Here is a 27956-nt window from a genome sequence, read left to right as displayed (position 1 = left end):
TGCTCTATTTTTTATAGTTCAGGAATGGTAAAGAAAAAGAAACCCATATTACTTATAGGGATTTGTGTGCTCAAAAGTTCAATTTTCTTTACTGCTGAAGCTGAGCTGTAGCCATCACATGTTAGAAGGAAGAGTTAAACTCATTTTTCAGTAAAAGGCATGAGATACAGTTTGGGAACGAAATTCTACGATGGTTTGTGCATGAATCAGCCTGCAACAGCTACCAGCAACAGCTATTAGACCATTTATTTTATAAATAGTAACTTGCCAGACTGACAAAAAGAAAGAAAGAAAGTAAAGGATGAATACAAGCGATCTGAGAGAAGTAGTTGCTTGTGAAGAGCCCTGTTCAGTCATCCTTAAGGCCTCCAAACACAGCAGCAGGGACGCTCTGCTGCTCCAGCTGAACCTCTGCCAAAGGGAAGATGGGGGCCAGTCAACGCAAAGTACAAAACAAGCCATGTTTGAACTTATCCAAGGTGGGCAGTCTAGGGCACCACCACTGCGTTTAAGTTCTCAGTCTGCCATGAGGATCATTGAGTGACCACCAACCTCCCTTCCCCCTCTTACCATCAGGTTCATTATCCTCGCTCTCATTCCCGTCTTCATCCATGTCTATATCGATCTCATCAGGGTTGGCCTGCCGGGAGAGTTCAGCCAACTCACTGCGGGAAGCATCGCTCCTGGGAATGAGCAAGGAGAGAGTGTTGAAGTACTAGCCAGCCCAACTATATGGCCTGTTATCAAGCTGACCCCTTACAAAAGGCACTTCTTGTTCTCCCGCAGCCACCTTGCTTCTGCTCCACCCCATGGGCACAGCCACAAAATGTTAGGGAGGGAGGTTGTGTAAACTAGTAGTAAACACTTCACACTTCAGGCAGGAGCTCTGCTTGGCAGAATGCCTTTTAAAATGAAAACAGTGTTTAAAAGTATCTAGCTGCTCATGCATAGCAGTCATGCCATGTTATGGTGGCAGCTGTTGTCAAAAGCATCTCTATTAAAAATCTGCAGTGCCAACTGAAAGCCCCACCTGACCCCTACACTGTATCCAAACCTCTGGAGCTCACTGGCCGTAACCATGGCCAAAAGGCCGATGTAAGAAACATTATAAAAAAGGGCATTCTGGGGGCCAGTAGAGAACAGCATTTACAAGGTCCTGTTGCTTCATCATGGGTCTCTGTAAGTCCCTGCTGCTCCCCTCCCAAGCGGACAGTCCACATGGGCTGTTCCAGTCTCCTTTAAGATGCTAAATGCCAGAACAGCCTGTTGGGACCAGCTCAGTCCCACCACCTTTTCGAGCTACAGTGAGTCCATCCAGCATTCGAGTACAAGTCTCCTAAGTTTTTCATGTAACTTTAAAGATACTGCTTGGAAATGTTCAGGGCTGTGTTGCACACAAAATACAAAGAAAGGTTTCTAAACGGCCTCAGTGACGCTCCCAATGCGGCCATCATCCACTGCCTCTTTCAAGCCTGTGGCCAGAAAAAACATGTACGATTCAGTGCCTATCCCACGTGAACAAGCAAGCTTTTCAAGAAGGCACCAGTAGCAGCAATCTCCACACTCTCCTATTTCTTTCCAGGCTGCTCAACACGGAATTCCGGGCTCGAGCCTACAACAGAGGGCTTAGCCCTGAAATCATTCTGGGCTCTAGCCACCCATACCTGACAAACAGGATTTTCTCCTTCGCACGAGGCTGGTCTCTCTCGGCTTCAGCTGCAAGCTGCTCTGCTCGCTGCTCCAGCAGCTTCATGTCATCCATACCGCTCTGGCCAGGCGCCAAGTCAGACACTGAACCAGAAGAGATGCGTAAATGGGAGTGAGAGCAGAAACAGGAAGGGGGCAGAGCTGGACCGGAGGGGGAATTGGCACTTCTCTCTCACCTGTGCCTGTGGCGTTGCTGTACACCTTCAACATCTGGGAAGCCATAAAGTTGACTTGGGTATTGTAGGTGGCCTGCACACTTCGTTTAATGCGCAGCATTTCTCGTATCGTGTCTTCATTCCCATGCCGGATTTCGAACTCCTTCCATGTCTGCCAGAAGTTGGCAGTGGTCTAAAGAAAAATAGGGCTATGGTGATTTCAGTCTTCATAGAGGGTCACCTGGAGCCTCACCCCCCCCCCCAAATGCTTAAAACAACATTTGATGGCTGGAGCTTACAGACAGCAAATGGGAGAAGGGGGGGATTATATTTTTCCAAATTAAGCTATGCCAAGTGGCCTGCTCACAGTCTCTTTGTATGTAATTGTTTCATAAGCTATTTGCTTACTATCCTGAGTGACGTATTTCACTTTGAAATGATTACAGCCACTTATCATTATCGGGAAGAGAATTGCATTCAATAGTGTCAGGAACATTAACAAACATGGCCTAATATCACGCAGGACATGGTGTCCAAATTTCCCAAACATCCTTGTTGAGAAAGTGCTCAACCCTTCCTCGTTGCATTGCATGACAGATGGCCTATTTCCCGACCACGTGCCAAGCCCAGCAGAGTCGGTTCCCGTCTTCCATCCTTGCCCTGGCCAGAGTTCCTTGCAAGGCAGAGAGTGTCAAAGCAGATGCTAAGAGCACCAGGTCTGGGGGGGTTTCAGTGGCTAAAGGAAGGCGAACCTGTCTTAGTGGCAGCCTCTGCTATGCACATCTCTGGCCTGGGCAAGCATTGATGGGATCAGGACTGAAGCCGTTTGCACCTAGCTTTGCTCAGAGACAGTGTTCTTTTCTTCTGACCGTTGAAGCCTCCAAACTGCCCAGCTTATTTCTGGCAGCTTTGCCCATCGAAGCATGAGCATTAAACATTTTCTTAGTGACTCTGCAATACTGGAGTGACACAGATCTACTGAAAATGAAGTGGGTGCTTTTAGATCTGTTACCCTCTCCTTTTGGGCACTGGGTCTTTGTATTGTGCTCTGCCATCCCAAAGTGTATTCTCATTCCCAAGAAAGAAGCTGCCTTCGAGCTGAATGGGACTCTAGTATTTACAAGCCCTCCCACACAAAAGGAAGAGTTTGCACTCTTCTCAGGGAAGAACAGGAGGCCTTCCCAGCCACGTATCTGATTCATCTGAACATGTTCGGAGAGGGGAGGAGACTTACTCGGGGGTCACATATCTGCGAGCAGTAGGAGTAGATTGCACGAGCTCGGTCTATTTCCCCAAGCTTGCACTCCATGTCGGCAAACCGGAGGCACATTTCCCGGGCATGCTCATCCGACAGAACCTGCAACGGGACACCAGAAACACACTGTGAGAAGGCCAAGGGGATTAAAGCCTATCCAGCCCCTCAATAGCAAATGCCGTCCCTTGCAAACCAACGCCAGTCAACCTGGACCTGCACTCAGGACCGCTGATGGAGAAGAAACTGACCTCGATAGCCTTCTCGTAGATGCTACGGGTGTGTGTGACCCCATAGATTTCAGCTGCCCTCTTGATGTAGATGTTGTACATATCGTACTGCTCCGAGGGCAGTACGGCCTGAGTGGCCCTTTCGTACACTGCCATGGCGTGACGTGCCAGCCCATACTCTTCCTCCAGCTTGGCGTACAACAGGTAGATAGCTGTGAAGAGATGGGAAGTTACAGCTGGACTCTTCCCCCTCCAGAGTGACCCCAGGATTGCCTCTGGATGGTGCTTCTCATGCCAGAGGAAAAGATTTTTGAGTCCTCCATGGAACAGTCCTCAAGGAAGATATGCCATTGGACCCAGACCCCCAGCAACTGGCATTTAGACCACCAACAAAGGAAATATTGTAGGTCCTGCTTCTAGGGCCTTCGAATTTTTCATCACCCAAATTCCTGGGTTAGAGGAATTCATTTTTCTTGCCAACTCGCACTCATATGAGCAACAGATTAGCACCTCTGCCTATTGCAAGATATGGTAATACCACCTACTCTTAGCATATTTCTGGGGACAGCCATCCAGTGCCTGTTCAAAAAGGTCCCGAGCACGCTCCAACTTCTTGCCACCATAGCGGTCAATGAACTTGGTTAGGTAGGTGTTCCAGATGTCATACACATTCGGCCACTTGAACAAGGAGATGCCCCTCTCATATGCCTGCCACAGGGAACAGATGGTGGAGATGAGATGTTCACATTTTTCTTGAACTTTTCAAGAGGAAAATAAACCAACCCAGTCTGCTTGCTCAAACTAAGAATTAAGCCACCAGTGTACTCTATTCCAACCATAAGCCCTTCTCCAGTAGTAAAAAATCTTCCCAGTCTGGCAACTCAATAATCCTGAAGAAGAGAGAAGAGCTGTTTTTTTGTACCAGGCTTTATTCTTTCCGAAGGAGGCTCAAAGCTGCTTACAATCACCTTCCCTTCCTCTCCCCACAACAGACACCCTGGGCGGTAGGCGAGGCTGAGAGAACTGTGACTGGCCTAAGGTCACCGGGCTGTCTGCATGTTGAGGAGTAGGGAATCAAACCCAATTCTCCAGATTAGAGGCTGCCACTCTTAACCCTTACACCAAGCTTCGAACTGAAGATGCCAATGAATAAAGTTGGGAGCTTCTATATGCAGAACATCTTTTCAGCTAATGAGCTACATTCTTTTTCCTCGTTTGCTCAACCCTTCCCAGTCCCTAGCTTCTATTTATTTTTTACTTTTCAAGTTGTTACCTGCCACTCTCAGCCAAGGCCAGCTCACAGCAGCCTTTCTCAACTTTCTTACCATTGAGAACCCCCTGAAACATTCTTCAGGCTTCAATAAACCCCAGAAGGGGTGTGACTGTGCAGAATATGGTTGGGAAGCAAAGCTGTGTACACGCCCACTCAAGCTCCCTCACCTTTCTACCCCCTCCAGTCCCATAATTGGTCATTTTGGTGGGGGGGGGGGCAGGCCAACATGACCATATATGATCAGATCACTCAATAAATGTTTAACACATTTAAAATGTATTTAAAATTAATTAACTCCCATTCATTCAGGAACTTGCTCTAGGGCTGTCAAAAAACTCATGTTTCACAAAACTGGTTGAGAAATCTTGTTCTATAGTATAAAGGTAAAGGTAAAGGTATCCCCTGTGCAAGCACCGAGTCATGTCTGACCCTTGGGGTGATGCCCTCTAGCGTTTTCTTGGCAGACTCAATATGGGGTGGTTTGCCAGTGCCTTCCCCAGTCATCACCGTTTACCCCCCAGCAAGCTGGGTACTCATTTTACCGACCTCGGAAGGATGGAAGGCTGAGTCAACCTCGAGCCGGCTGCTGGGATTGAACTCCCAACCTCATGGGCAGACAGATTCAGACAGCATATCGCTGCCTTACCACTCTGCGCCACAAGAGGCTCTATAGCCCACTGTAAACCAAATTGAGCTTATTCATTCTTCAGGCCAAGTGTTCTCCCTCTTCCTGCATCAGGAGGCAGAGTTTTGGCACAGGAGCAAAGGTCCCCCCTTCTCCTGGATGAAGTGGCCTTCAGCACCTAGTGGCACCCAGACTGGACAGATGGACTCTACAAAGAGGTATTGGCAGGGCCTCCTCACCTTGAAGCTCTCTTCAAAGTAATTATGCTCTTCCAGAAACAGACCATAGTTAATGATGATTTGAGGGGTGGCGATGCGCAGGTCCAGAATGCGGTCATACACAGCTTTAGTAGACTGAGGGTGGCAAGACAGAGAAATGTTAGTTGTAAGCTGAGCCACTAAAAATAACAGCAGCTCAGGTGGATCCTTCAGTCCCTACTCCTTCCCCCACAACACCACCAGACAGAGGGCAAGGAGAGCAGCAAGAAGGAAATATGTCATACATGTATGCCTGCGCATCCACTGTCACGGAAGTCTGCCTCTTGCAGCATAGTCCACTGCTGGTCAATCCAGACAGATGACCAAGGCTTCACTCTGGAGCCAAAGAGCCCTCCATGGACTCCAGTCAGATTGGGAGAGGACATGGGAGCAGAAAGGAAGAATGGAAGCACTGGGGACAGGTGAGGCTTCCACAGAGAGTAACCAAAATGAATAACGTGCAAAGCAAAAGCATTAGGAGTCAGAAGAGGAAGTCCAGAGAGCTAATAAGTTTGTTTGGGACAACATGTGCATCAGCACCGAAAAAGCTAGCATGCTGTAAGCAGAGATTCAGGTTCTGGGACTGGGAGCCAAAGGTATGTCTAGGTTGTGGAAGTCTGGCCCAGGCAGCAGAGAAGCATGCCACTGCCATAAAATGGAGGCCAGTTGTTTGGAGCCAACTCCCAAAGGGATAGATTCTTCTCCAGCACTTCAGATACCAGGAGCCAATGGCTCTGCTGTAGCAGCCTTGCTGTGGCCTTAGTGCCTTTTCATGGGACTATTTCATAGCTGTAGATATCAAAGTGGATTAGAGGGGCACAGCCTGCAGAATAGAAACAAGTCTCTTGTTTTGGATGACCCAGAAGAGCCCAAAATCCAACAAGAAGAAGCACAGAGTCCTACCAAACATCCAGATTTGGCTTCACGCAAAAATCAAGAAATGTTTTTTAAATTCAAAACCAACTCACTTCCGCCTGGCTGAAAGGACACTTGGGAGGCCTTAAGCAGTAAAAGTCATTCCCTGCCAGAACAGATAATCCCAGCGGTTAATCCTTTTGCCTGCTAAACTGGGGCTGGATTTCTAATTTGTCTTTAGTCTAATTCCCAGATGTTGACCCTTATTCTGTCTCTCAGCTAGCTCAAGGAGACCTTTATTGCCCAGTGCTTACTTCCTCAGAAGGTTTTTCAGACATTTAGGGGTAGAAGGAGATTATTCAATCAGCTTTAATCATTAGGACCAGCCAGGGAGAATGCACTCCTCTTTGGGGCTATAGTAACAAAGATAATGACAAGAGAGCCCCCCCCCCCCCACAAGGGACCTTTTACCAACTGTGTGAGGTGAGCCACTGCAGATACTCCAAGTAGGGATGCTGGCATTTCCCTTCTCTATAGGCAAGGCAGGCACTTGGTGTGGGAGAGCAGGAACAAAGACGGCCACTTACCTTGAAGGTGCCAAGACTCTCCTCCAGATCAGCCAGCATGGACCACACTTTGAGGGACTTGTACACACGGTTTTGCACAGGTTCTGAGGAATCAAAATACTCTGCCTTCTTAGCCGGTATAGCTGTGGCCTTCTGCAGAGGCGAGAGATGATAGAACTGATGAATGCACAGGAGACAGATCCGCAGCAGTGCTGAGATGACAGACTGCTGAGGAGCCCCGGAGACTAAAAACTGGGCTCATTTGTAAATACCTGCTTCCAGGCAAATGCCATGCATTAGGCTGGCAAAGCTAGAATGTAAGCTTACTTTGCTTTGCAGCACGGCTCCCAAAGATCTCACAGGCTCTACATTGCATTTATTTATTTAATTTATACCTTGCCATTCTTCTCAATGGGCACCCAAAGTGGCCTACACCATTCTCTTCCTCCTCTTCACAACAACCCTGTGAGATGGGTTAGACTGAGTGTATGAGACTGACCCAAGGTCAGCCAGCAAGCTTCTGTGGCACAAATGAGGATTTGAGCCTGGGTCTTCCAGGTACTAGCCTGATACTCTTAACAACGACACCACAGTGCCTCTTTCTTGCTTCTTTGAGACTTGCTGTTCTCAATGGGACTAAAGCAACAGCATAGCTGCAGTTTGGGAAGAGGACAGAGACCCAAAGGGGTGTGTGTGTGTTGCAATGCAATCCCTGTGCCCGCGTGCCCACAGAAACAAGCAGCCACCTGTAATCTGCAGAGCGCCACAGAGGAAGGTGGCCTTCCTTAACCTTCTGAGGTACAGAAGCTCCAAGTGTTGGCTTCTAGCATCCCATTTATAACTATGATGATGAGTTATTCTGGTTGTAGACTAAAAGGGAGCCCCTGCCAGCCAGCAGACCCCACTCTAAATATGCAGACGGGAAAAAATGATTCCTGTGTTTTGACCACAAGGCCATCCATCTATCACCTTGAGGAGGAGCACTGGTTTCCCTGCTTCCCAGCCACTGCTCCCTAGAAACCCCCCCCCACCCACCCCTCTTTCCTCACCCGCAGGATGCGCAGAGCCTGGTCGTAGTTCTCGTGCCGTAGCTCCATCTCGCCATACTCACACCACACACTGGCCAGCTCATCCACTTGCTTGAAATTCACCTTGCTGGCTTTTTCAAAAATGGTCCTAGCCTGAAGTAAGGAAAGCAAAGTCAATCCAGCTCCGTCCGGGCCACCAATTTCAGAATGGCAGGTTATTATGCCTTCAGTTTTCTGGGTCATGCTAAGTCACCAGAACTCCTCAGTTCTATGACCTCCAGGGAGTTTACCATCTATGAATGCAGAATTTAATCCTCTCTTCTGTAAATGCAGGCAGACTCCAGCATTCAGTGATCTAGTTTGGCTTTCTTTTTACTGGGGCCCCCTAGGATCATCAACAGAAGCCAAAAAGGAAATGGTAATTCAAGGGTGGATGGTACTAGTCACCAGGTGGGGCTATTCACCATCCCAGTCATACATGAACAGCAGAGAGAATTGACATCTGAGCTATCACAGCAACTAATAGAATCACAGAATCACAGAGTTGGAAGGGGCCATACAGGCCATCTTGTCCAACCCCCTGCTCAACGCAGGATCAGCCCAAAGCTTCCTAAAGCATCCAAGAAAAGTGTGTATCCAACCTTTGCTTGAAGACTGCCAGTGAGGGGGAGCTCACCACCTCCTTAGGCAGCCTATTCCACTGCTGAACTACTCTGACTGTGAAAATCTTTTTCCTGATATCTACCCTATATTGTTGTACATTACTGCGTGTCCTTTCCTCTGCAGCCAATGGGAACAGCATCCTGCCCTCCTCCAAGTGACAACATTTCAAATACTTAAAGAGGGCTATCATGTCCCCTCTCAACCTCCTTTTCTCCAGGCTGAATATTCCCATGTCCTTCAACCTATCTTCATAGGGCTTGGTTCCTTGGCCCCAGATCATCCTTGGCGCTCTCCTCTGTACCCTTTCAATTTTATCTACATCCTTCTTGAAGTGAGGCCTCCAGAACTGCACACAGTACTCCAGGTGTGGTCTGACCAGTGCCGTATACAATGGGACTATGACATCTTGTGATTTTGATGTGATGCCCCTGTTGATACAGCCCAAAATGGCATTTGCCTTTTTTACCGCTGCATCACACTGCCTGCTCATGTATAGTTTACAATCCACAAGTACCCCAAGGTCTGGTTCACACACAGTGTTACCTAGAAGCGTATCCCCCATCCAGTAGGCATGCTTTTCATTTTTCTGACCCAGATGCAGAACTTTACATTTATCTTTATTAAATTGCATCTTGTTCTCATTTGCCCATTTTTCCATTGTGTTCAGATCTCATTGAACTCTGTCTCTATCTTCCGGAGTATTTGCCAGTCCTCCCAATTTGGTGTCATCTGCAAACTTGATAAGTAGTCCCTCCACCCCCTCATCTAGATTATTAATAAATACGTTAAAAATTTAGAGGTAGAGGTACCCCGCTACTCACCTCCCTCCAGTCTGATGAAACACCATTGACTCTTTGAGTGCGGTTCTCTAGCCAATTCCCTATCCACCTAACTATCTGAAAATCCAGATTGCAGTCCTTCAATATATCCATCAGAATACCAGCCTCCACCCAAAAAAGGGGCAAGTGGGTGATTGTTACAAGCAACCAATTAATACAGATTTTTATACATGACTAGGGATAAAGCCCATTTATAAAAATGGGCATAGCTTGGGCGTTGGGAGAAGTGTTCTTGCAGGGTGTTGTAGGGAGGAGGCGGTGTAGTGTTCAGCGGCAGCTGTGAGGGGAAGGCAGGAAAGCGGCACAGCGTGGGCTGGGGGGCGGGGCGAGTGACGGGGAGGGGAAGGACGCATGCTCGGGATTCCGGGCAAGCGTGGAGCATCGGGGGGGGGGCGGGGTGGTGGGGCCCGCAGCTGCACGTTGGGCCTTGCAACCAGGCCTGCGTGTGACTCCGTGCATGCCTGGTTCATTAAAGGGCCGTGGGAGCAGCCAGGCAGAGCGGCCGGTGCAGGTGAAATGTAAAGGAAGGGCAAGGGCTGCGGAGGACCGGGGTAAGGTTAGCATTGTGTCAGTGAGGCTGGAAGGGCAAGGGCGGGGACGGGGATGGTGGCTGGAGGACAGGTGGCGGCTGGTTCTTGGTGCTTCGTGTCGGGGCGGGAAGGGGTCTGGGGAGGGTGATCGGTCGGCGGGCGGACAGGTGATTGTGTGGTTGGGGGCGCTGGAAGCATGTGAAGCAGCGGGGTCTGGGGAGGGTGATCAGATGGTGTGCGCGCGGTGAGTGTGTGTGTTCGAAATGTGGGAAGCGGCGGCGGGGCGGGGCGTGGGGAGGTTGGGGGGGTTAGCAGTCGGTTGTGTGAGTGTGTGGGTGGGAGGGTGTTTTAAGGGAGGGGAGCGGTGGTGGGATGGGAAGGGGTGTGGGGATGGAGGGGGGGTAGTTGGTGTCGTGCGGGGACGTAGTGTGTTTCGGGGGGGAGGGAAAGGAGCAGGGATGCCACATCTTCAACGCGGCATCCTGGCTCCTTTCCCCAGGGCGATGGGAAGGCAGGAGGACTCACCATGGGCGAAGGCAGCGTGTCCTTCGGCGCAGCAAGGCCGGGGCAAGCGGCCACAGGGGAGGGGCGCTTTGCACGCCTCCCCAGTGGCCGCCTGGCCCTTGAGTGGCATTTGGAGGGGCAAATCCTGATTCGCCCCTCTGAGTTTTTATCATGGACAGAGCTCGCCCTAACTCCTCTCCAATAGCCCTTAGGGCTTTATTTAATCCGCTCCGCAGGAGCGGTTAAAGATTTGTTCAAGGCCTGCTGTTGAATCCATGGCATTTTTAAAAATTTGAAACATTTAAGAAACACCAACTGGTACAACAGTTTAAATCATAAAAATTCCATTTTACATCTAAATTGTTTTACAGCTAAATTCCATTTTACAGCTCTGTTGCCCATGTGTCCAACAAGAAGTATGCAGACAATATATAAGCATGTCCATAGCCCTTCTACCTTAGTAAGAAAACCAAACTAACAGTCTGACCCTTTATAATTTTACTTAGAAACTGGCTAAGTTAACTCAGCAGGTTTTATTCCGAAGGACTGGTAGGCACAGAAAGCTCAGGAGAGTGACTGTGAGGCTGGCAGTTAAGGACTAGATACTGCTGTGAGTTCCACACATCAGCCTGTTACGTTGTTGGAAATTACAAGGGATTTTTTTTTCAAGATCAAGTAAAAGGTGGACAAGTTTTTATTTGTCTACAAATTTCTTTGGCCAACTCTACAAAGCAGCCAGACTGGTCAACTAGAATTGACAAAAAGCAAAAAGAACAAACTGTACTACCCACCCCAAGTATCCCCAGTGAGAAATTTTATTTTATTATTTCAATCTATATACTGTTTCTCCCCACAAAGTGTGACTCAGAGCCATTTACAGTAGTATAAAAGCAGAGGTAAAATGGTATAAAATACAGAGTATAAAAACGTGAACAAAGGTACATCTGATAACAGTAAATCCAGCATTAATCCCTCAAAACAGAATCAACTAGGAAAGGCCTGAGGGAAAAAATCAGCCTTACAGGGCCTGAGGAACCTAGACAGGGCTAGGGTCTCAGCTGAGAGGGCACTCCACCTGGATGGGGTTCTGCCCTGATGGAGTCAAATTGTGACCTGGTACTACCAGTAGTCCGTGACATGAGGACTACAGCCACCAGTGTGTGTGTGTTGGGGGGGGGGTGTCTGTGTGTAGACACAATCCCTCAGATATGATGGTTCCAGACCATTTAGTGATTTAAAGCAATGGTCCCCAACCTGCGGGCGGGCCGCGGCTCCCTCTCCCCGCCCCCCCCCCCGCAGTAAAAAACTTCCCAGGCCGCAAGCTTGCGGCCCGGGAAGCTTCTTACTGCGGGAGGGCGGGGAGAGGGAATTAGGACCGGGCCGCGCTTCGGGCGCGGCCCAATGTGCGGGCGTGGTCCGATGCCCTGCCGGTCCCCAGCCTCAGAAAGGTTGGGGACCACTGATTTAAAGGTCACAAACAGCGCCCTGAGTTTGACCTGGAAACCAATAAGCAGCCAATGCAGCTGTTTTATGAGAGGCTGTATATGTGAAGACCAAGATGTTCCGGTCAGAGGTCTGGCAGAAGCTGCATTTTGGACAAACTGAAGTCTCCAAAGTACCTTCAAGGGGCAGCCGTTCAGATGAGTGAGCTAGTACAATTCCACTGAATCCCACACTCATTTTCCCCACACTCATCCAGAAAGGTTTCATAAAAATACATTCCCCCTCCCACTATTCTTTCTCTCCCCTGCCACCAAGCAGAACTCTTTTTGTATCTAACCACAGCCCCACAATGCTTCCACTCCAGATTTTTATGCCACCCCTCCCTGAGGGCTCAAGGTGGCTTGCAACATATTAAAACAACACTATTAAAACAATAAAATATTATAATCTTAACTTTACAATCCAGCATATTAAAATCAAAACCCAAAACAGCTCCCGCCTTCAATTCTGGTTTACTCAAAGGACAGAAAGTTTGGCTAGCTGCCTTGTTGCAACTGAACAGTTTCTCTGCTCCTGACAGCAATGACTAGAGAAAAGTGAAAACTGGTTGATGGGGAACTTTTCTCCCCAAGTAGAGAGAGACCCCACAGTTGTGAAGTCCTAGCAAGAGGGAAAGGCTGGGGGAAGGAAGCAGGGGAGCAAAGAGGATGGTGTGTCAGGGAAGCAGACTCAAGAACAGATGGGAAAGAGAATGAAATTGGTGCAGGCATCTCCCCCATGCCTAGCCAACCAAGCAGAATTGGCTGAGGAGCATCAGAAACCCTTCGCTCTACTTCACATCAGTGGGTGCCCTCCCAGTCAAAGTCCTGCTCACTCTCAATCACAGCAGCAGCAAAGCGAAGGTGTAAACCTTTAAAAGGATACAAGGGGCAGCATTGGCTTCCCACTCTGGTGTGTCACTTACATCTTCTATCTGTCCATTAATTTCGTAGAACTTGGCAAAAGCAACCCACAGGGTCTGTGTCTTCCCAGTGGCCTTAAAAGGATCGACAGTCTGCACCGCTTCTGTGTAAGTGTTAATGATCTGGAAAGGATAATCAGAAGAATTAGAGATGATGCCAGGAGGCTCTTGCCTTTCTCCACACAAAGCCGGGTGGTCTCTGCACCCTTCAGCTAGCCACTTCACATCGCAGTTGTAGTTCTGTCTTTGCCCCGCCCCCCGGCCAGCCTTCAGGCTAGCAGGTTAACTGGACTAATAAGAACAGTAATCCATAAACACCCCTGAGTCTAGCATGGCAGACTCTAAAATAAAGTGTACTGCCTGGGTTCCCGTTAATAGACAGAGGCAATTCAGCTTCTCAGGCACAGAATTGTGAAGGAGAGGGATCCCGGTGTAGCTGGATGATGTTTTTCAAGCACACAGTAAAGAAAGAACTATCTCCACCAACCTGGAAATGGTGGGGAGGCAGCAACTCCTAAGGAGAGAGCTCCAGACATGGACCTTCCACATTTCATGCCATAAATCCAGCCTTTATTACAAGCGAACTGTGTGTATAACCTGCTGCCTTGGCTGGCCTCTCAAGCCAGCAGTGGTTCTGCTGACACACTGCTTCCCTACCTCTCGGGGTTTGCCTTCGTACAGCTTCACCCGCTTGTGCCACTCGTGGACGTTGTGAGGGTTCTGGCGCAGCAAGACACTGTTGAGAAGCAGGGGCCGGCGTGTGATCAGCTGCTCAAAACGAGCCAGGCGCAGTTCCAGGTCCACGTCATCTACGCCCCCATCAAGAAGAAGAAGAGTTGGTTTTTTATAGCCTGCTTTTCACTATCCAAAGTAGTGTCTTACAATCACCTTCCCTCCCTCCCTCCACAACAAACATCCTGTTAGGCAGGTGAGGCTGAGAGAGCTCCAAGAGAACCGTGACTGGCCCAAGGTCACCCAGCTGGCTGCATGTGGTAAGAGGGGGAATCAAACTCCAGATTAGATGCCATTGCTCTTAATCACTACACCACACTGGCTCTCAAGAAGGGCAAGAGGCAGTGCAGGAAGGCCATCAGCGATTAACCCAGAGTTCTTCTCTATCTTCTTATCTGAATGTTCTAGTGATAATGTAAGCCAAGCTCCCAAGCACTCAAATAAGAGGAAGGGAATTAGGGCTCAGGGTTCCCACAACCAGCAGAAAAGGCAAAGAACAGCAGAACAGAAATTCCCTGGTAGCATAAGGTTGGAGTCAAAACTGCAGTGAGCAAAATCTGCCATGCCTTAAGGGCTTCAGGAAAACCCTGCAAGATGCTTCCCCCGAAATGGTCTGTCAAGGCCGCCTCCTCATGGCAGAAGCAGAGCTTGCTTCCCACCAGCTGTGCAGCTCTCACCTTCCTCCTCACGGCCCATCTCAGACTGGGTCTCCATCTTGGCAGCAATCATGCTCTCTTCAAACTGGGCGTAGCTGTCAAACACCTGGGTGAAGTCTCGCACCGTCATCACCGTCTGTATTGCTTCTTCATACACATCTCGAGCCTAAGACAGACAGAGACACAGGGATCACTGGTCACTGCTCCAAGAGCACAAAGGGAGGCAAGGTGGCCTTTCTCCTAACCGCCAGCAACCCATAAGCCCCTGTATGCATGACAATCTTTCAAAGGAGCTCGACTTTCAAGACATTATGTGAGATGCCAACAGGTAGCCACCACTGGGACAGCAACATAAGAGAAAGAGTTGGGACAAGAAATGAATTTTCTGCACTAAGAAACAGCAGCTGTTAAATAGCAGCCTATAACTCAGCCTGAAGTGATCACTGCATTGAACTGGCCGGGAGCCTGACTATACGTTTAAAAGCCATCCACTAACGCCTCTGACCAAATCCAAAGCATGTTTGCTAAAACAGTATTGAGTATCAACATGAGGGGCAATTAAAATCAAGACTAAACAAAAAGTATAGCCTGTAGAGTCCTGTATGTCCATATGTCATCTTTCCTATCTCTCCTTCTGACTTCAGCACCATTCAAGAAAACAGAACTGGGATTATTTTTTTTAAGTGTGCTGGCCCAGAGAGTATAGTGGACGTCGTTACCCACACCATCATACCAAGAAAGCACTAAGATGTTTATAAAAAATCAGCAGGGAAGATGAACTCTGACCAAGCAGCACAAAAAAGCGGGAGAGTGACTCTTCTGCCCCTTGAGCGGTGCCTGAATGCAGCACAAAGAGATGCTGTTTTGCTTCTCTGCGGCAGTATCCTGGCTAAGGAGCCCATAATTGGGAAGCCCTTGTGTATGCATAGCAGGATGCTAAATAGAGTTTTTTCAACTGATGGTTTTAATCTGAAAAATTATGCAGGCTCAGAAAAGTGCAAGTACTCCAGTGATTAATTTACAGTATTCCATGTTTGATCTCTGTGCTAAAGGGAAATGATGACATACAGCAAGAGAAATGCTCTGAGACTCGGACATCCACATGGACACAATAGATATCTCTGAGTAGCAAAATACTGTTATCTCCTATGCAATAGAGAGTTCCAATCTTGACAATGCCTTTCCTCTGTCTCCTCTTAGCTCACTAACTTTTAATTCTCTTTATATCTGGGTGCCTCTCTTTGGCAACCTCCTTCACTTCTTTATTTCCTTTTGATTTTATGGGTTGGAGTGGATTCTGGGAGCTCTTTTGCCTGTTTCTTCCTTGATATCTATGAAAATCAATCAAGCCGTTTTAAAAGTGCAGGTGAGCAGAAGAATATCAAGAATGGAAACAAAGAGGAATCAAAGTCGTTTGAGCAAAGCTTCACTTCCTGTAATGCACACGCATGCAGAGAAAGACAGACCTTTAGTCAAACTGGTTTTAATTTGGATGTATTAGTACAACCTCCTGAAAACCTACTTACTGGATGGCCCAGTAAATGGGATGTACACATCATAAGCAACACATCCAGTTTCCAATTTTTTTATCAGAGGGCTGAAGGTAGTTGCCTATCTGCAATTCCTCTTCATAAACTTCTGATTAGAGCAGATATCTCAGGAGTTAAAGGCAGCCTCAGTTTAAGGATTTGCAGGGCCTTAGCAGAACACAGCTGACCCTGTTACTTGTGCTGTATCAGCAGGGCACCCTTCCCAGAGATAGTTAGAACTTTGGAAGCAACTGAGAGCTTCTTTTGTCCATTCTTGTAGTTCACAAGTGAAAAAAAATGCACTGAAGTGCACTTTAAATCCCCCCCCCCATTGCTATTATCCCAGAGTAATGAGATGGATCAAGCAGCTTGATACTATTTATTGTCTTATAGACGGATGATGTGATAAATATGATTTAAAATTTTTAGATTTAATATGATGGTGTTGTGTTTTAAACTGTGTGAGCTGTTCCAAACTTCTAGGGGAGGGTGGCATACAAATAAATAAATAAAAACAATCTGAAGATCCCCTAAAAATCACAGTGTGAAGGCACCCCAACCGGACAGCACTATGGGGCCCCTGTAACTGTGGGGCCCGTACCACATGCTAGATTTGCTACTAGAATACACCAACTCTGGTTAAAGGAGACCATTCAAGGACTTAAACTCTGCCCCTGTTACCACCTGGGCTTGTGTGAATTTGTCACTAGGACCTAGCTTCAACTGAGCCCTGGAATATAATTGTATGTGACCCATGTACCTACCTTCTCAAAATGCCCACTGCGAATGTAATAGTCTGCCAGGGAACACCACAGCTTGCCCAGCTGGTCTGTGAAACGGGTCAGGCCACCCCGGATAATGGCCCCCACATTAAGAGACTTGACCTTGTCTGGATTCTGTGAGATGAGGTCACATAGTTCGTGCCACAGCTGCAACAGAGAGTGAAAAGTATCAGGGAGATCTTGAAACCTCTGGGAAGTAAGAGAACTGACAAGTACATAGATCTTTTAGAAGTCATGTTTACGTGAAGAGTATGAAAAGGAGCCTCTGTGCTATTTTGTGGTGAAGAACTGAGTGGATTCTCTAGGAGCCTTACCTGATAGTTGGATTTCCCCTCCTTAGACACAAAGCGTTCATCATTAACCACAGCAGCCAGGCGAACGGCAGCCTCATCCAGCCGGTCAATGGAGCGTAGATACTCAATATATTCCTCAGCATTCTCTGGGCTCAACTGCAACATTAACATATTTGAGAATTCCAAAACAATGGCAACTGGAGGACCACATAGTAATTCCCACATTCCTAGAAATGGCAATTCAGCTCTACCCAATGGTAAATACAACGGCCATTCCTCTATATACACAAGCTGCTCAACTGATGCTGTCTGCTCTGTGGGATGGAAAACTGAAGGACATAAAAATTGTACTTAGGCAACAGCCCATAACAGATCAAAGACCATGAGGGAAAGTTGTGGCTCCCAATTATTCCCAGTTCATCATTGATCATTGATCCATGGTCTTCTGATTGAGCTTAATTTTTTCTCTTTTAACTTTCTCCAGCTTTGGAACACGTTTCAGAACAAAAAAACAAAAAAACAAAAAAACACACAAAATGTAGTATTTGCATAACAGTCTAACTCAAAGATTCCCAACTGAAATGCCACAGCACCTTGGGGTGCTGTGAGAGTTTCCCCTGGAGTGATGAAGTGCGTCCCGAAAGTTCAGGTGGCTGCTGACATCACTAGATGTCACTGGTGTCCACTTTGCAGCTATGTGGCTGGGTAGCTGGGCAGGAAAAATCCTTGTTCTCCTGCTGCAGCTTGGTTGGGCAGGGGCCAACAGCCTCAGTTCTTGCCCATTAGAGCCAACTGGACTCTTGCTCTTTTCTAACCCTTTAACTAGTTCTATACACAAAAGTAAGCTGTTTCCTCTCTCCCACTTGATGCCACTAATGAAGCTTAACAGAACAGGAATGTGGCCATTTGCTTAGAGTACAAGACCTGCTTTAAAGTGGGCACCTACACAGTTCCTAAGCAAGAGACACATTAGTTAGGAACCAGGTGACCCACTCACCTTCAGGTATCTGCGGTAGACCCGTACAGCTGTCTCAGGTAATGGGTACAGACGCACAAACTTCAGGTACAGTGGCCAGATGCGATGGTGTTGTGTAATGGGCAGAGCCCGGAGTGCTCGGTCAAAGGTCCTGCGTGTGCGGGTGATTCGACACTGGTCCATGAGAAACTGGCAATAATCTAGCCATATCCGAGGCATCTGAAAGTACATGGGACAATAAGAATGTTAATAATCATCTTGTGGGACCTATCCAGTACTCTGGATCATCCAGATGCCACTGACAGTTCAGTTCAGTTCAAACTTTATTACAGTCGTTCAGACCAAGTTATATAAAGTTAATACATAAAAGACCAAAAGAATATGGTCATTTAATATAATACAATTTAAAACAGATCATAAAATAGAACTTAAAATTATGCTACTTTAGAGCATCGGATTTGTATGGCAGCGGCACAAAACTTAGCCAGCTGAGTTGTCACCTGGGGGGATACATCACTTAGCAGCCTCTTTGCTTGATCTACATCATGATGTTCTGACAACTTTTTAAGGAGTGGTTCAATCAAGTTGCTATGAATGTCTACATAAGCAGGGCAGTGGAACAATATATGCTCTCTTGTATCAATTTCGCCACTCCCGCAAAAACATTGTCTCAGTGTAAGGGGAATGTTCTTATAGCGACCCTCTACAAGAGCTGAAGGCAAGACGGAGCATCTTGTAAGGGTAAATGCCGTTTCTTTGTTTACTTATTACCAGCTGAGACAGATAAGTGTCAGGGGCCAGAACATATCTTGTTTTAACTGGGGCCAAAAAAGTTGGAGCTTTACTCAGGTCCAGCTGTATCTGCTGCTTAATTAATAATGCAGCTTTATCATGAGCTAATTTGGATAATAAGTATATGAAGAAGCTCGGACTTTGGATTCCTCTGTGAACAGTTTCACAATCAGGCTGTGACAGAGATGGCTGTTTTGCTCAGAATATGATATGTAATCAAGTTGGAGATGGCATTTCAACATATCAATCTATCTAGTTCTACCTCACCCACGGGCCAGGGACCACCAACAGATTTGCACTCGCAGAGTGTAGAGCCCTGCAGAAGGCATAAGGCAATAGGCAGTCCAACAGATATGACGGACCCAGATCGTAAATGGCCTTAAGGGTTACAAAACCTTAAACTTGATCAGGGACACAACTGGCAACCAATGCAGCTGACTCAGCATTGGCCCTCCCATATGACCCCTAGTTTCCTTGGAAGAACTGCATCCAAATCCTTGGAGGTCTTCTATCCCAATACTAGCCAGGGTCAACCCTGTTTAGCTTAGATCAGATGGAATAGGGTTGCCCTGGGCTTCAATGATTGGTACAAATGGTTCTTCCTTCCCCATTTTATCCTCAAAAAACTTTCTGATAGGTTAGGCCAAGATATTACAACTGGCCCAAGACCATCCCATAAGCTTCAAGGTTCAGTGGGGACCTGAAATTTGCTCACTAATCCAAGATTTTAACCACTTCATCACCTTGGTTCATAGAGATTCCATGTTTAGTTATTTTGCCAAAACAAATCCTCCATCAATAAATCTAGATCTGTATTTAAAAAGCTGGCTTGCTGAGTTACCATCAACATATTTTGCAATAATTACTTATCATGCATTACATGAAATATTTCCTTTTGCTTTTGAGGAGGGGATGTAGTTCAGTGGTTTGCACGCAGAGATCCCAAGTTTAATTTCTCCTATCTCAGGATAAAAGGATCAGACTGTAGGTTACCTGAAAGATTTCCACCTGGAAGCCTGCACAGCAGCTACAAATTGGAATACACAACACTGACCTTAATAGGCTAATGCCTTCATACAGTATGAGGTACTTTTGTGAGTTAGTCTGGGGCCATTCAATTTCATTGGATAACCTCCTCTTTAGTTTTTCAAAGAGATTCATTTATCTACTAGTCATGACTGGATACCCTAGGTGAGCCTGATCCCATCAAAACTCAACAGCTAAGGAACATAACGTGGAGGCAGGAAATGGCAAACTACCTCCAAACATCCTTTGCCTAGCAGCCAGCCAATCCTCAGATCTCCTGGCTACGCATACATATATGATAAATAAAATAATATCTCCACTAATTCTTTCCAAATGGATCATACATTTATAAACTTCTGTTGTGTTCTTTCTTTATGGTTATCTCCCTGGGATTAATAAACAAACAGACAGACCCATAACTCCTTCAGTCTTTCTTTGTAAACAAGTTGTACCACCCCTGTGATTATTGATGTGGGAACACATGTACTGGTTTGCCCCCTGGGGTGGAAATGGGCATGAAGGTGATGTCCGTTGTCCCGTCCCAGGGAATGCACCAGTAGATGCAGCAGCAGCAGTGGCAGCGACAGCAGTGGTAGTGGCAGAAGTGTTAGCAACAGAAGCACCAGAGGCAGAAGTGGCGCCAATGGCAGTCCTGTCTGCCACATGCACAACTGAGGCAAGGTTGGGGCAGGGATGGCGATGCCAGCACAAAGAGTGGTGGCGGCGGCGGCAGAAGTGGTGCCAACAGCAGCGGCAGCATGGAGACCAGCCCTCAGTCCCAGCTCCCTCCAGCTACCCCCAAGCCCATTCCTCCTGCTACCACAGCCAAGGGCCCTGGTCTCCTCCTGGCTTCATGCCAGGAAGGAGGAACCAGGGCTGGGGACAACCCTGGATGTGGAAGATGGCTGGCAGAGGCACCACTGGGGCAGGAATCAGATTGTTCCCACATAATCTGCGACAACCTGATTCTTGTGCATTTTTCTTAGTTGGCTCTTTGGCACCTTCTTGAGTTTTTATTTTGGTGGTAAGTGCTTAATGTAATGTGTAAATATTTTTTGCTATTGGAAGTTTTATACTTCTGGTCTATAACTGTAATATACTGTTACTACTACTATACCTTATGCATGAAGACCAGAGCCCGCTCATGGCAGTTGTTCACCTCTTCATAGCTGGTGTCCGTCACACATCTGCTTTTCACCTGTTTCCGCCGCTGCTTAAGATAGTTATACCATAACTTGTAGCTGCAAAACGTAATGGAGGAAGCTGTTAGTATCATAGTAACTGAGAGCCAGTGCTATACAGTGGCTAGAGCAGGATTTCTCAACCAGGGTTTCATGAAACTCTGAGGCTTCTTAGTGGCCCTGGGAGGGTTTCCCAAGTGCGTGGGAGTTAATTTTGTATTTATTTTTTATAATTTATTAAATATTTACTGGGTGATATAATCATGTTAACTCACACACCCCCAATAGTGAATGATGGGCTTGGAGGGTTTGCGAAGGGAAGGGGCCCCGGATGGGCGTGTACACAATTATCCTTCCCAACCATATTCTGCACAATCACACCACTGCTAGGGTTCCTCGAAGCCTGAAAAATGCTTCAGGGGTTTCTCAACAGTTGAGAAAGGCTGGGCTAGAGTGTTGGACAAGGATCTAGGAGACCTGAATTCAAATCCCCACTCTGCCATGAAGTCACCGGGTGACCTCTCTCTCAGTCTATCCTACTTCACAAGGTGAAGGCAAAGAAAAAGACCAGACCCATCTATGGTGCTCTAAGTTTGTTGAAGTAAAGGTGGAATAAAGATGCACTAGATGCACACACAGAAAGTAAAAACACTCTGTTCTTCTCACACAGAAGGAGTCAGGGAATCTTGCCCTCTTTTGGCTAAAACAGACTCTATGGAAAGGCTGACAAGGACTCCATCTGCCCAGCACACATTTGTCTCATTCTGGGAAATGAGTTTGCAGCAAGTTCATCAAACAGATCTTTAATATTTAATAGGAATATATTTTAAAACTGCATTGAAAAAGCCTCAGTTTCTCTTACTATCTTTATCTATGCAGAGTTTTCTGAAGCACTCTACATCAGAGAGAGAGAGAGAGAGAGAGAGAGAGAGAGAGAGAGAGAGAGAGAGAGAGAGAGAGAGAGAGAGAGAGAGAGAGAGATGCATACCTGCCTGGCAACTCTTTAAGAGCTCTCTCATAGATCAGATTTAGGACTTGTTTGGGAGAATTCTGCTTGAATTCAATGTAACGGATCCAGCACTTGACCGAGAAGGGATTCCGCAAGATCTCTTCCTCATACTGCAGATCTTCCTCCTCCTGTGTTGCGAAGAGAATGGGATAATCAACTTTCTGGCTACTGAAAGGGTAAGGTTTCATAACTTCATGGACAGTATATTCTAATTGTTCAGGGGGGCATTTTTGATTAAGTGAATAAAGTTGTATTTAACGTATGTGGAATTTAAGACAGTTTTCATTGTGTTTACAAGGCAGGTTTTATTGCATTATTATTTAACAGAATAATCCAGCTTTATTTATTTTATATAATGATTTACTATGTTGTTCTCCTGCCTTGTAATCCTGCTTTATTATCTACACAACTGTATTTTGATGTTGGTTATGTGTATTATCCTATTTATATTGAACAGTTTTTGGTTGTAATCTAGAATTTCAGAAAACAAGGCTACAAAGAATGAACTGGGAAGTAAATACTCTGATCACAAACTCATAGGGTGACCCCTAAGCAAGCAACTCAGTGTCATATTTCATTCCCCCCAAACCTCAAATTTGCAAAAAGAGAATAATCCTGGCCCATTTCATAAGGGAGTTGTAAAAGTTAATGACAACCAAGCTAATTTTTAAAAGAGACACAGAACTACCTCCAGGTCACATTATTCTTTCTTTCTGGTAACATCTGATGAAAACAATGTGGGCACACTATCATGATTCTCACAGCCTCCCTGACTGTGTCATTGGCTGGCAGAAATTGCTGCTGATTTGCTAGAATGAGAAGTGTAAGAAACTATCGAGTCATATTGCCTAAACTGGCAGCCCTGTCTTATGGCACGTGTGGAAGACAGTTATGGCCATACAGGGCTCAGGCAAAGGTACTCTGCACATGCTTAAGGACACCGCCACTTTTGCTTTTCCACCCCTGTCCAAAGCCCCAGCGACTCCACCTCGCTTAACTGCGCGGGGTCCCCACTGACAGCGTCGCCCCGCGCGCCCTACTCACAAAGAGGAGCTCCCGCTTCCCCAGCACCGTTTCCAGCTCCGGCATCGCCGCCTCGTCCAGGCACTGGCGCTCGCCAATGACGCCACTCCGGCTGACCATTCCGCTCGCCGTCCCCGCCTGCGTCATCCTCGAAGGCGGCGGCGGGGGGGGGGAAGCCAGCGCTCTCCGCCCCTTCCCCGACGCCATCTTGGTTCCGGGGCAAGGCCGCGGGGCGGGGCGACTGGGGGGCGGGCACAGCAGGGCGGGGTGTCGCTCAGGCCCGTCGCAGCGCCGCGATGGGGGTGAAGCTCGAAATCTCTCGGGTCTGTCTTGTCTTCATCGCGGGGCCCTTGAGGGGTGGGAGCAGCGAGATGTTTGCAGACCCGAGTCGGGAGGCCGGCCCCAGGTGGGATCTCCGCGTGACGGAGCTCAGGCCCCCTGGAGAAGCCCCCCAGTAGTTCCCCCGCGGAGACCGATGCCTGCCCGCAGCAAGCTTCAGCCGCTCGTCCAGTGTGTGGGGTCCAGTGTAGCTCGGGCGTGGGGCTCTCGAGCGGCTTCCCCCGTGGCGGAATGAATGTCTTTCACACACGCGTGTCCCGTTTTTGTTTGGTGGATCCGAAGGCAGCTCCTGGCTAGTCCCGGACCCGCTTGGATTCGCCACGGTGGCTGCCCTCGCGGGCCTTCCAACCCTGTGCCCGGAAATGGAGCTTCCCCTCCTCAGGCACTTGCTGCGCTCACCGTGGAGGCAGACAGCCGAAGGACAACCCGCACCAGGACTAGGACTCCTGCGGTGCTTTGCCTGGAGTGCTTGTCTTGGAAGAGCTGACCAGTAGACTGAGTTGGCTGTTGTTACCTCGTTTTTCTAATAAGTACCGCCTTCATCTCTAAAATGTTATAAAACATAACCATCTGATATATTGGCCTCCCTGTCAGAACCGACCAGGCAAACTGCAACAGGCCATGTTTGTAAGCCCCCTTTCTCTCCCATGATAAGAGAGCAAACAGCTGTTTAATATTTGTTTTAATGTTATAATTTAGTGTATATTCAAATGTATACTAATTTTATATTTTTATTCTACTGTAAAAAGCCCTGAATCTCATGGCATAGGGTGGTTAATAAATTTAAATAATAATAATAAATTAATTGGGTGTGTATTCAGAAATGCCATCCACATCCCTGGCGAGTCCAGCATCCCAATAATTCTTAGGCTGATATCTGTGGTCACCTCCCTGCAGGAAAGAAGACATGGTTCCCCCTAGGGCAGCACAACCTGGGATATTATCAGTGACTGGTTCCTGCTTCATTTCTCCCTGGGGCAAGTCTGTGATCTGAGAGCAGTGGTGTATATGTGTGTCTGACAAGTGTCAATCTAGGTCTGAAGTAGCACAACAAAATCAGAGTCCAGTGGCACCTTTAAGTCCAATAGAGATTTATTCAAGGTGTCAAAAGTTCACACCTTGAACAAATATTTGTTGGTCTTAAAGGTGTCACTAGACTCTGATTTTGTTAAGTCTCAATCTAATATCATTTATATAGTGGCCTCAATTGGACTTAACGAATGCATTTATATTAGCATTTCGTATGTTTTCCTTTTTCTCTTCCAGATGGTGCTATATCTGTCTTTTCCTGTTGGCATATTCTGGGTTTCAAATCAATCAGAGTTTTTTAAAGAATATGTAATCAAACGAAAGGTCAGTCACCCCACCCCAGTAACTGGAGAGTGTATGCGGACTAACCCATTTTTTTCAGGGGGGGTATTTTTCTTTATTATGATTGTGATATTGTGATGTTGATTTCAGCTTTGACATTGGATTGAAAAACCCTTGGCAGTTTTTCTTTGTATTGTTTCCTGGTTCTCTCAATTAGGCTACCACAGCTTACATTGCCTACAATTAATCTTTGACCTGATTGGCTCTATTTTGCCATTTGGTAAAATTCTGTTGTGATAGATTAAGCAGGGTTTTGTAATATAGTAATAGAAGTCAGAACTCTTGGGTTCTCTCACAGGGACAAGTTAATGCTCCCCCTTTTCTTTCTATATTTTTGGTCCTGTGATGCTTTGCCTGGATAGAGGTCCACTGGCAGTTTGTTGAAATTAGGAAACCTAGTGTTATCCTAGAGGCTAAGAAACTTTCTGCTCAGGATGTTGTGATTGGTATACTCTTTCTACTGCATTAAAGATTAGAAGAAAAAATCTCAAGTGAGATCGGCTGGTTTGCTAGATTTTTTTAAAGAATTATTGTAGCATGCTTGTGGCATGGTTTGTTTGGTTGTGTCTGTTAGTTTTACTTTTCTTACCTTGCTGGTGTTTTTGGCAGATGACTTGCTGTCTGCTTATATGTTACAATATAATTGAGATCAGGACCAATCTCTTTGGCTAAATAGCATGACTTTTTAACATTCTACTAATCCTTACAAGTATATGATGCTTTGTGATCTTTTTCCTGCAGAGAGAGATCTTTCCTGAAAATGAATTCCAGGTAATATGCTTCCGTTATAAACATGGTTATTGCCTCCCTAAGCAATAAATGGTCTTAGAAGGGTGCAGTTCTGCCTAAGATAACAGTGTCTTTCTAAGAGTGTTGTTGAGAAGATGTGTCCTAGTAACATGTGTCGTTTTTTGCAAACAATGAAACTGACACAGCATTTCAGTTGCTTTTTTGTTAGATATTCAGAACCAAATTACAAATTATAGATGATGCATTGCTGTGTATAACTTTGCTTGAAGTGGTTTTTTTAAGGGAGAAAAAAACCCAGTCCCAAAATCATGTAGGAACTATTTTGAGCATTAAAATGATCTAAGAAAAGCATTAAACACCTTTCTTTTACTTGCCTGTTTTTAACATTCAGGCTTCCAGCACCTGCATTTTGTTCTTAAAGCCCAGGTGGAATGTAATGACACAAAACTACACATTACATGTACTTTGGTTTTCATGACTGTCTTCGGATGACACAAGGTTGACTTTCGCTGCTTAGGAGGGGGGCATCTTTTAAGGTGGTAGAGGAAGGCAGAAGCTTTGCTCTCAGAATTCAAAACATTGGATAAGGCCTGTCATGGGTTGCATGTGGCTAAATTCTCCGACATAAGCTCTGAAGGAGAATATTGCTGGAGCAGATGGTGGGATGCAAACTCTTGTAGTGCATTCAAGTCATACTATTCTTTCAGTACCTCTGGTTTATAAAATGCAGCATGAGAGATCACTCTCTCTTGAAACTCAAAGAGATTTCATAAGGTGGGCTTCTTAAAGTGGTGCTATCAGCTGTGGGGGGGGAGGTGTGCTCCTTTCCCCTCTTTTTCTGTGTTTGTATCTTTATAGTCTCATGATACAAGGAGCCAAAGTATATACTCTCCCAATACATGCATGCACATAAAATAATGGATGCTTAGTGTTGAGAGAGGTGGGCATCAAGGGAGCAACCCTTATATTTTTGGTAACCTTTTTGTCACTGGCTGTTGCTTTCTGCAGAGGTTCTCAAGAATGCTGTATGTTCATGTTCATTCTTAGGCCTTCTCTCATTGGTTGTGATTGTTACTCCCTGGGCTTAGGATAAAATAGTAAGTGCTGCCAAGCACGTCTGTCCTGTGTATTTACTTTACTGTCTATGGGAGGATGAGTACAAGTACATCTATTCTTGCCTTAGAGCTTAGCTACTAGATACAATCTGACATGTCAATCCAAAGCAGAATGTTGCAATCAATGTACATTTGTTTAGGATTCCACTATGATCAACCTTGTGCTGGTTTGGAGATGCATTTGTGATACTGCGAGCTGATTTGCTTTTGTCTTCTTCAGAGGATAGAGATGGAAGCCTTCAAAGAGCAAATAAGGAAGAAGCGGGAGGAGCGGCTGCTGCTACAGGGGGCTCAGGACTAAGAATGTGACATCCCCTTCTTTCTGCTGTGCTCTTGTGGGGCAGAGGATACGCTCCCTCAAAGTTGCCCCATTGTCCTCCTTCTGCCTTACAGTTTCCAGATGTTCCTCCAAAAGACTGTAGAAAGTGAGGTGAAAATGATTGCAATGCAGTTCCATTTTGCCTGCCAGGGCCCTGTAGCCTTTCTCAGGCAAGGAAGGGCTGTAAGCTCGTTCTTTTCATGGCTGCTCTTCTGCCTTTGGCAACTGTTTAAAGTCCTTGATTCAGCTGAAGAAAACTGGCACATTTAAATCTCCTCTAATAAAGCCAATCTGATATACATCCCAGCATGGTGTCCTGGCTAGTGTGTCAGACTTACACAGGAGAGAGAGACTTGTGTTCAAATCCTGTCTTAGCCACAAAGCTCTCTGGGTGTCCTTGCACTAGACAATCTTTCTCAGCCTAACCTACCTTTTAGGGTTGCGAGGATAAAATTGGGGCGCTGGAAAGCTGTGTATACTGGCCCTGAGCTTGGAGGGGGGGAGGGAGGAAAGGTTAAAAGTGTACACACAAAGATCCTATATATGGGATCTTTAATTAGCATTCTGTAGAAGCATCTGATGTCTCTAGACTTGCCTGTATTGGGATGGACTTCAGGCTGTTTTGCAAAGTACCCAAGCCTGTATCTGTAAGTGCTGTTGAGATTATTTCTTCTTCCAATTAAAGCTATAGGCTAGGACTGTATCTCTGGACATAGCTGTGGTTTGACTCTAGGAAAGACAAACATTTTTATTGGGTTGCTCATAAATGTACTATTTAAGAGTGGTGGCAGCCAGTTTTCTACAAAGCAGTGAAAATGCAGAGATTTGTGCATATTCCATTTTTGGAGACATATAAAAACTTTCAAACTGAAGTGCTTCCAGGAGCAACCAGTTCTTTTTGCTTCCAACAAATCAGAGAAAAATTGGAGTTCATGTTGTCATGATTGAGCACAGGAGGGAAAAGAACTTGTCCCGGGGGGGGGGGGGGGATGTGTGTCTTCATCCCTGTTCTGTTGAAGCTCTCCTTCCCCAAGGTGTGCACAATGATTCTGACATCGAATGGGGAGGAGTTGCCCATGGAGTGCTCTTGGCTGCTCTTGTGTGATTGTGAAACCACTTTCCCCTACAATTCCCTGGAACAGTTTTGACACTCTTTCAAATATTGCAAGTTGTTA

At 46.5% G+C, this 27956-nt stretch overlaps 2 protein-coding genes across 2 annotated transcripts; one reads left to right on the top strand and one right to left on the bottom strand.

Moving 5' to 3' along the window:
* Positions 1-228: 228 nt before the first annotated feature.
* On the bottom strand, positions 229-23054 carry XAB2 (XPA binding protein 2). Its single transcript, XM_077327406.1, has 19 exons — positions 22909-23054; positions 21844-21992; positions 20792-20915; positions 17878-18075; positions 16902-17036; positions 16570-16734; positions 14298-14442; positions 13546-13697; positions 12892-13011; positions 7970-8101; positions 6942-7073; positions 5482-5595; positions 3890-4052; positions 3366-3556; positions 3097-3219; positions 1884-2055; positions 1665-1791; positions 571-683; positions 229-411 (listed from the first exon to the last, which is right to left on the bottom strand). Exons 1-19 carry the CDS (start codon positions 23032-23034, stop codon positions 350-352), a joined length of 2643 nt encoding a protein of 880 aa, XP_077183521.1. The 5' UTR covers positions 23035-23054; the 3' UTR covers positions 229-349.
* Positions 23055-23065: 11 nt separating this feature from the next.
* PET100 (PET100 cytochrome c oxidase chaperone) lies at positions 23066-27087 on the top strand. Its single transcript, XM_077327408.1, has 4 exons — positions 23066-23210; positions 24493-24579; positions 25339-25368; positions 26683-27087. Exons 1-4 carry the CDS (start codon positions 23184-23186, stop codon positions 26761-26763), a joined length of 225 nt encoding a protein of 74 aa, XP_077183523.1. The 5' UTR covers positions 23066-23183; the 3' UTR covers positions 26764-27087.
* The last annotated feature ends 869 nt before the right edge of the window (positions 27088-27956 follow it).

Source organism: Paroedura picta, chromosome 3 (genome assembly GCF_049243985.1).
Source record: "Paroedura picta isolate Pp20150507F chromosome 3, Ppicta_v3.0, whole genome shotgun sequence".
In the NCBI taxonomy this organism is placed as follows: Eukaryota; Metazoa; Chordata; class Lepidosauria; order Squamata; family Gekkonidae; genus Paroedura; species Paroedura picta.
This window is presented reverse-complemented; position numbering and strand designations above follow the sequence as displayed.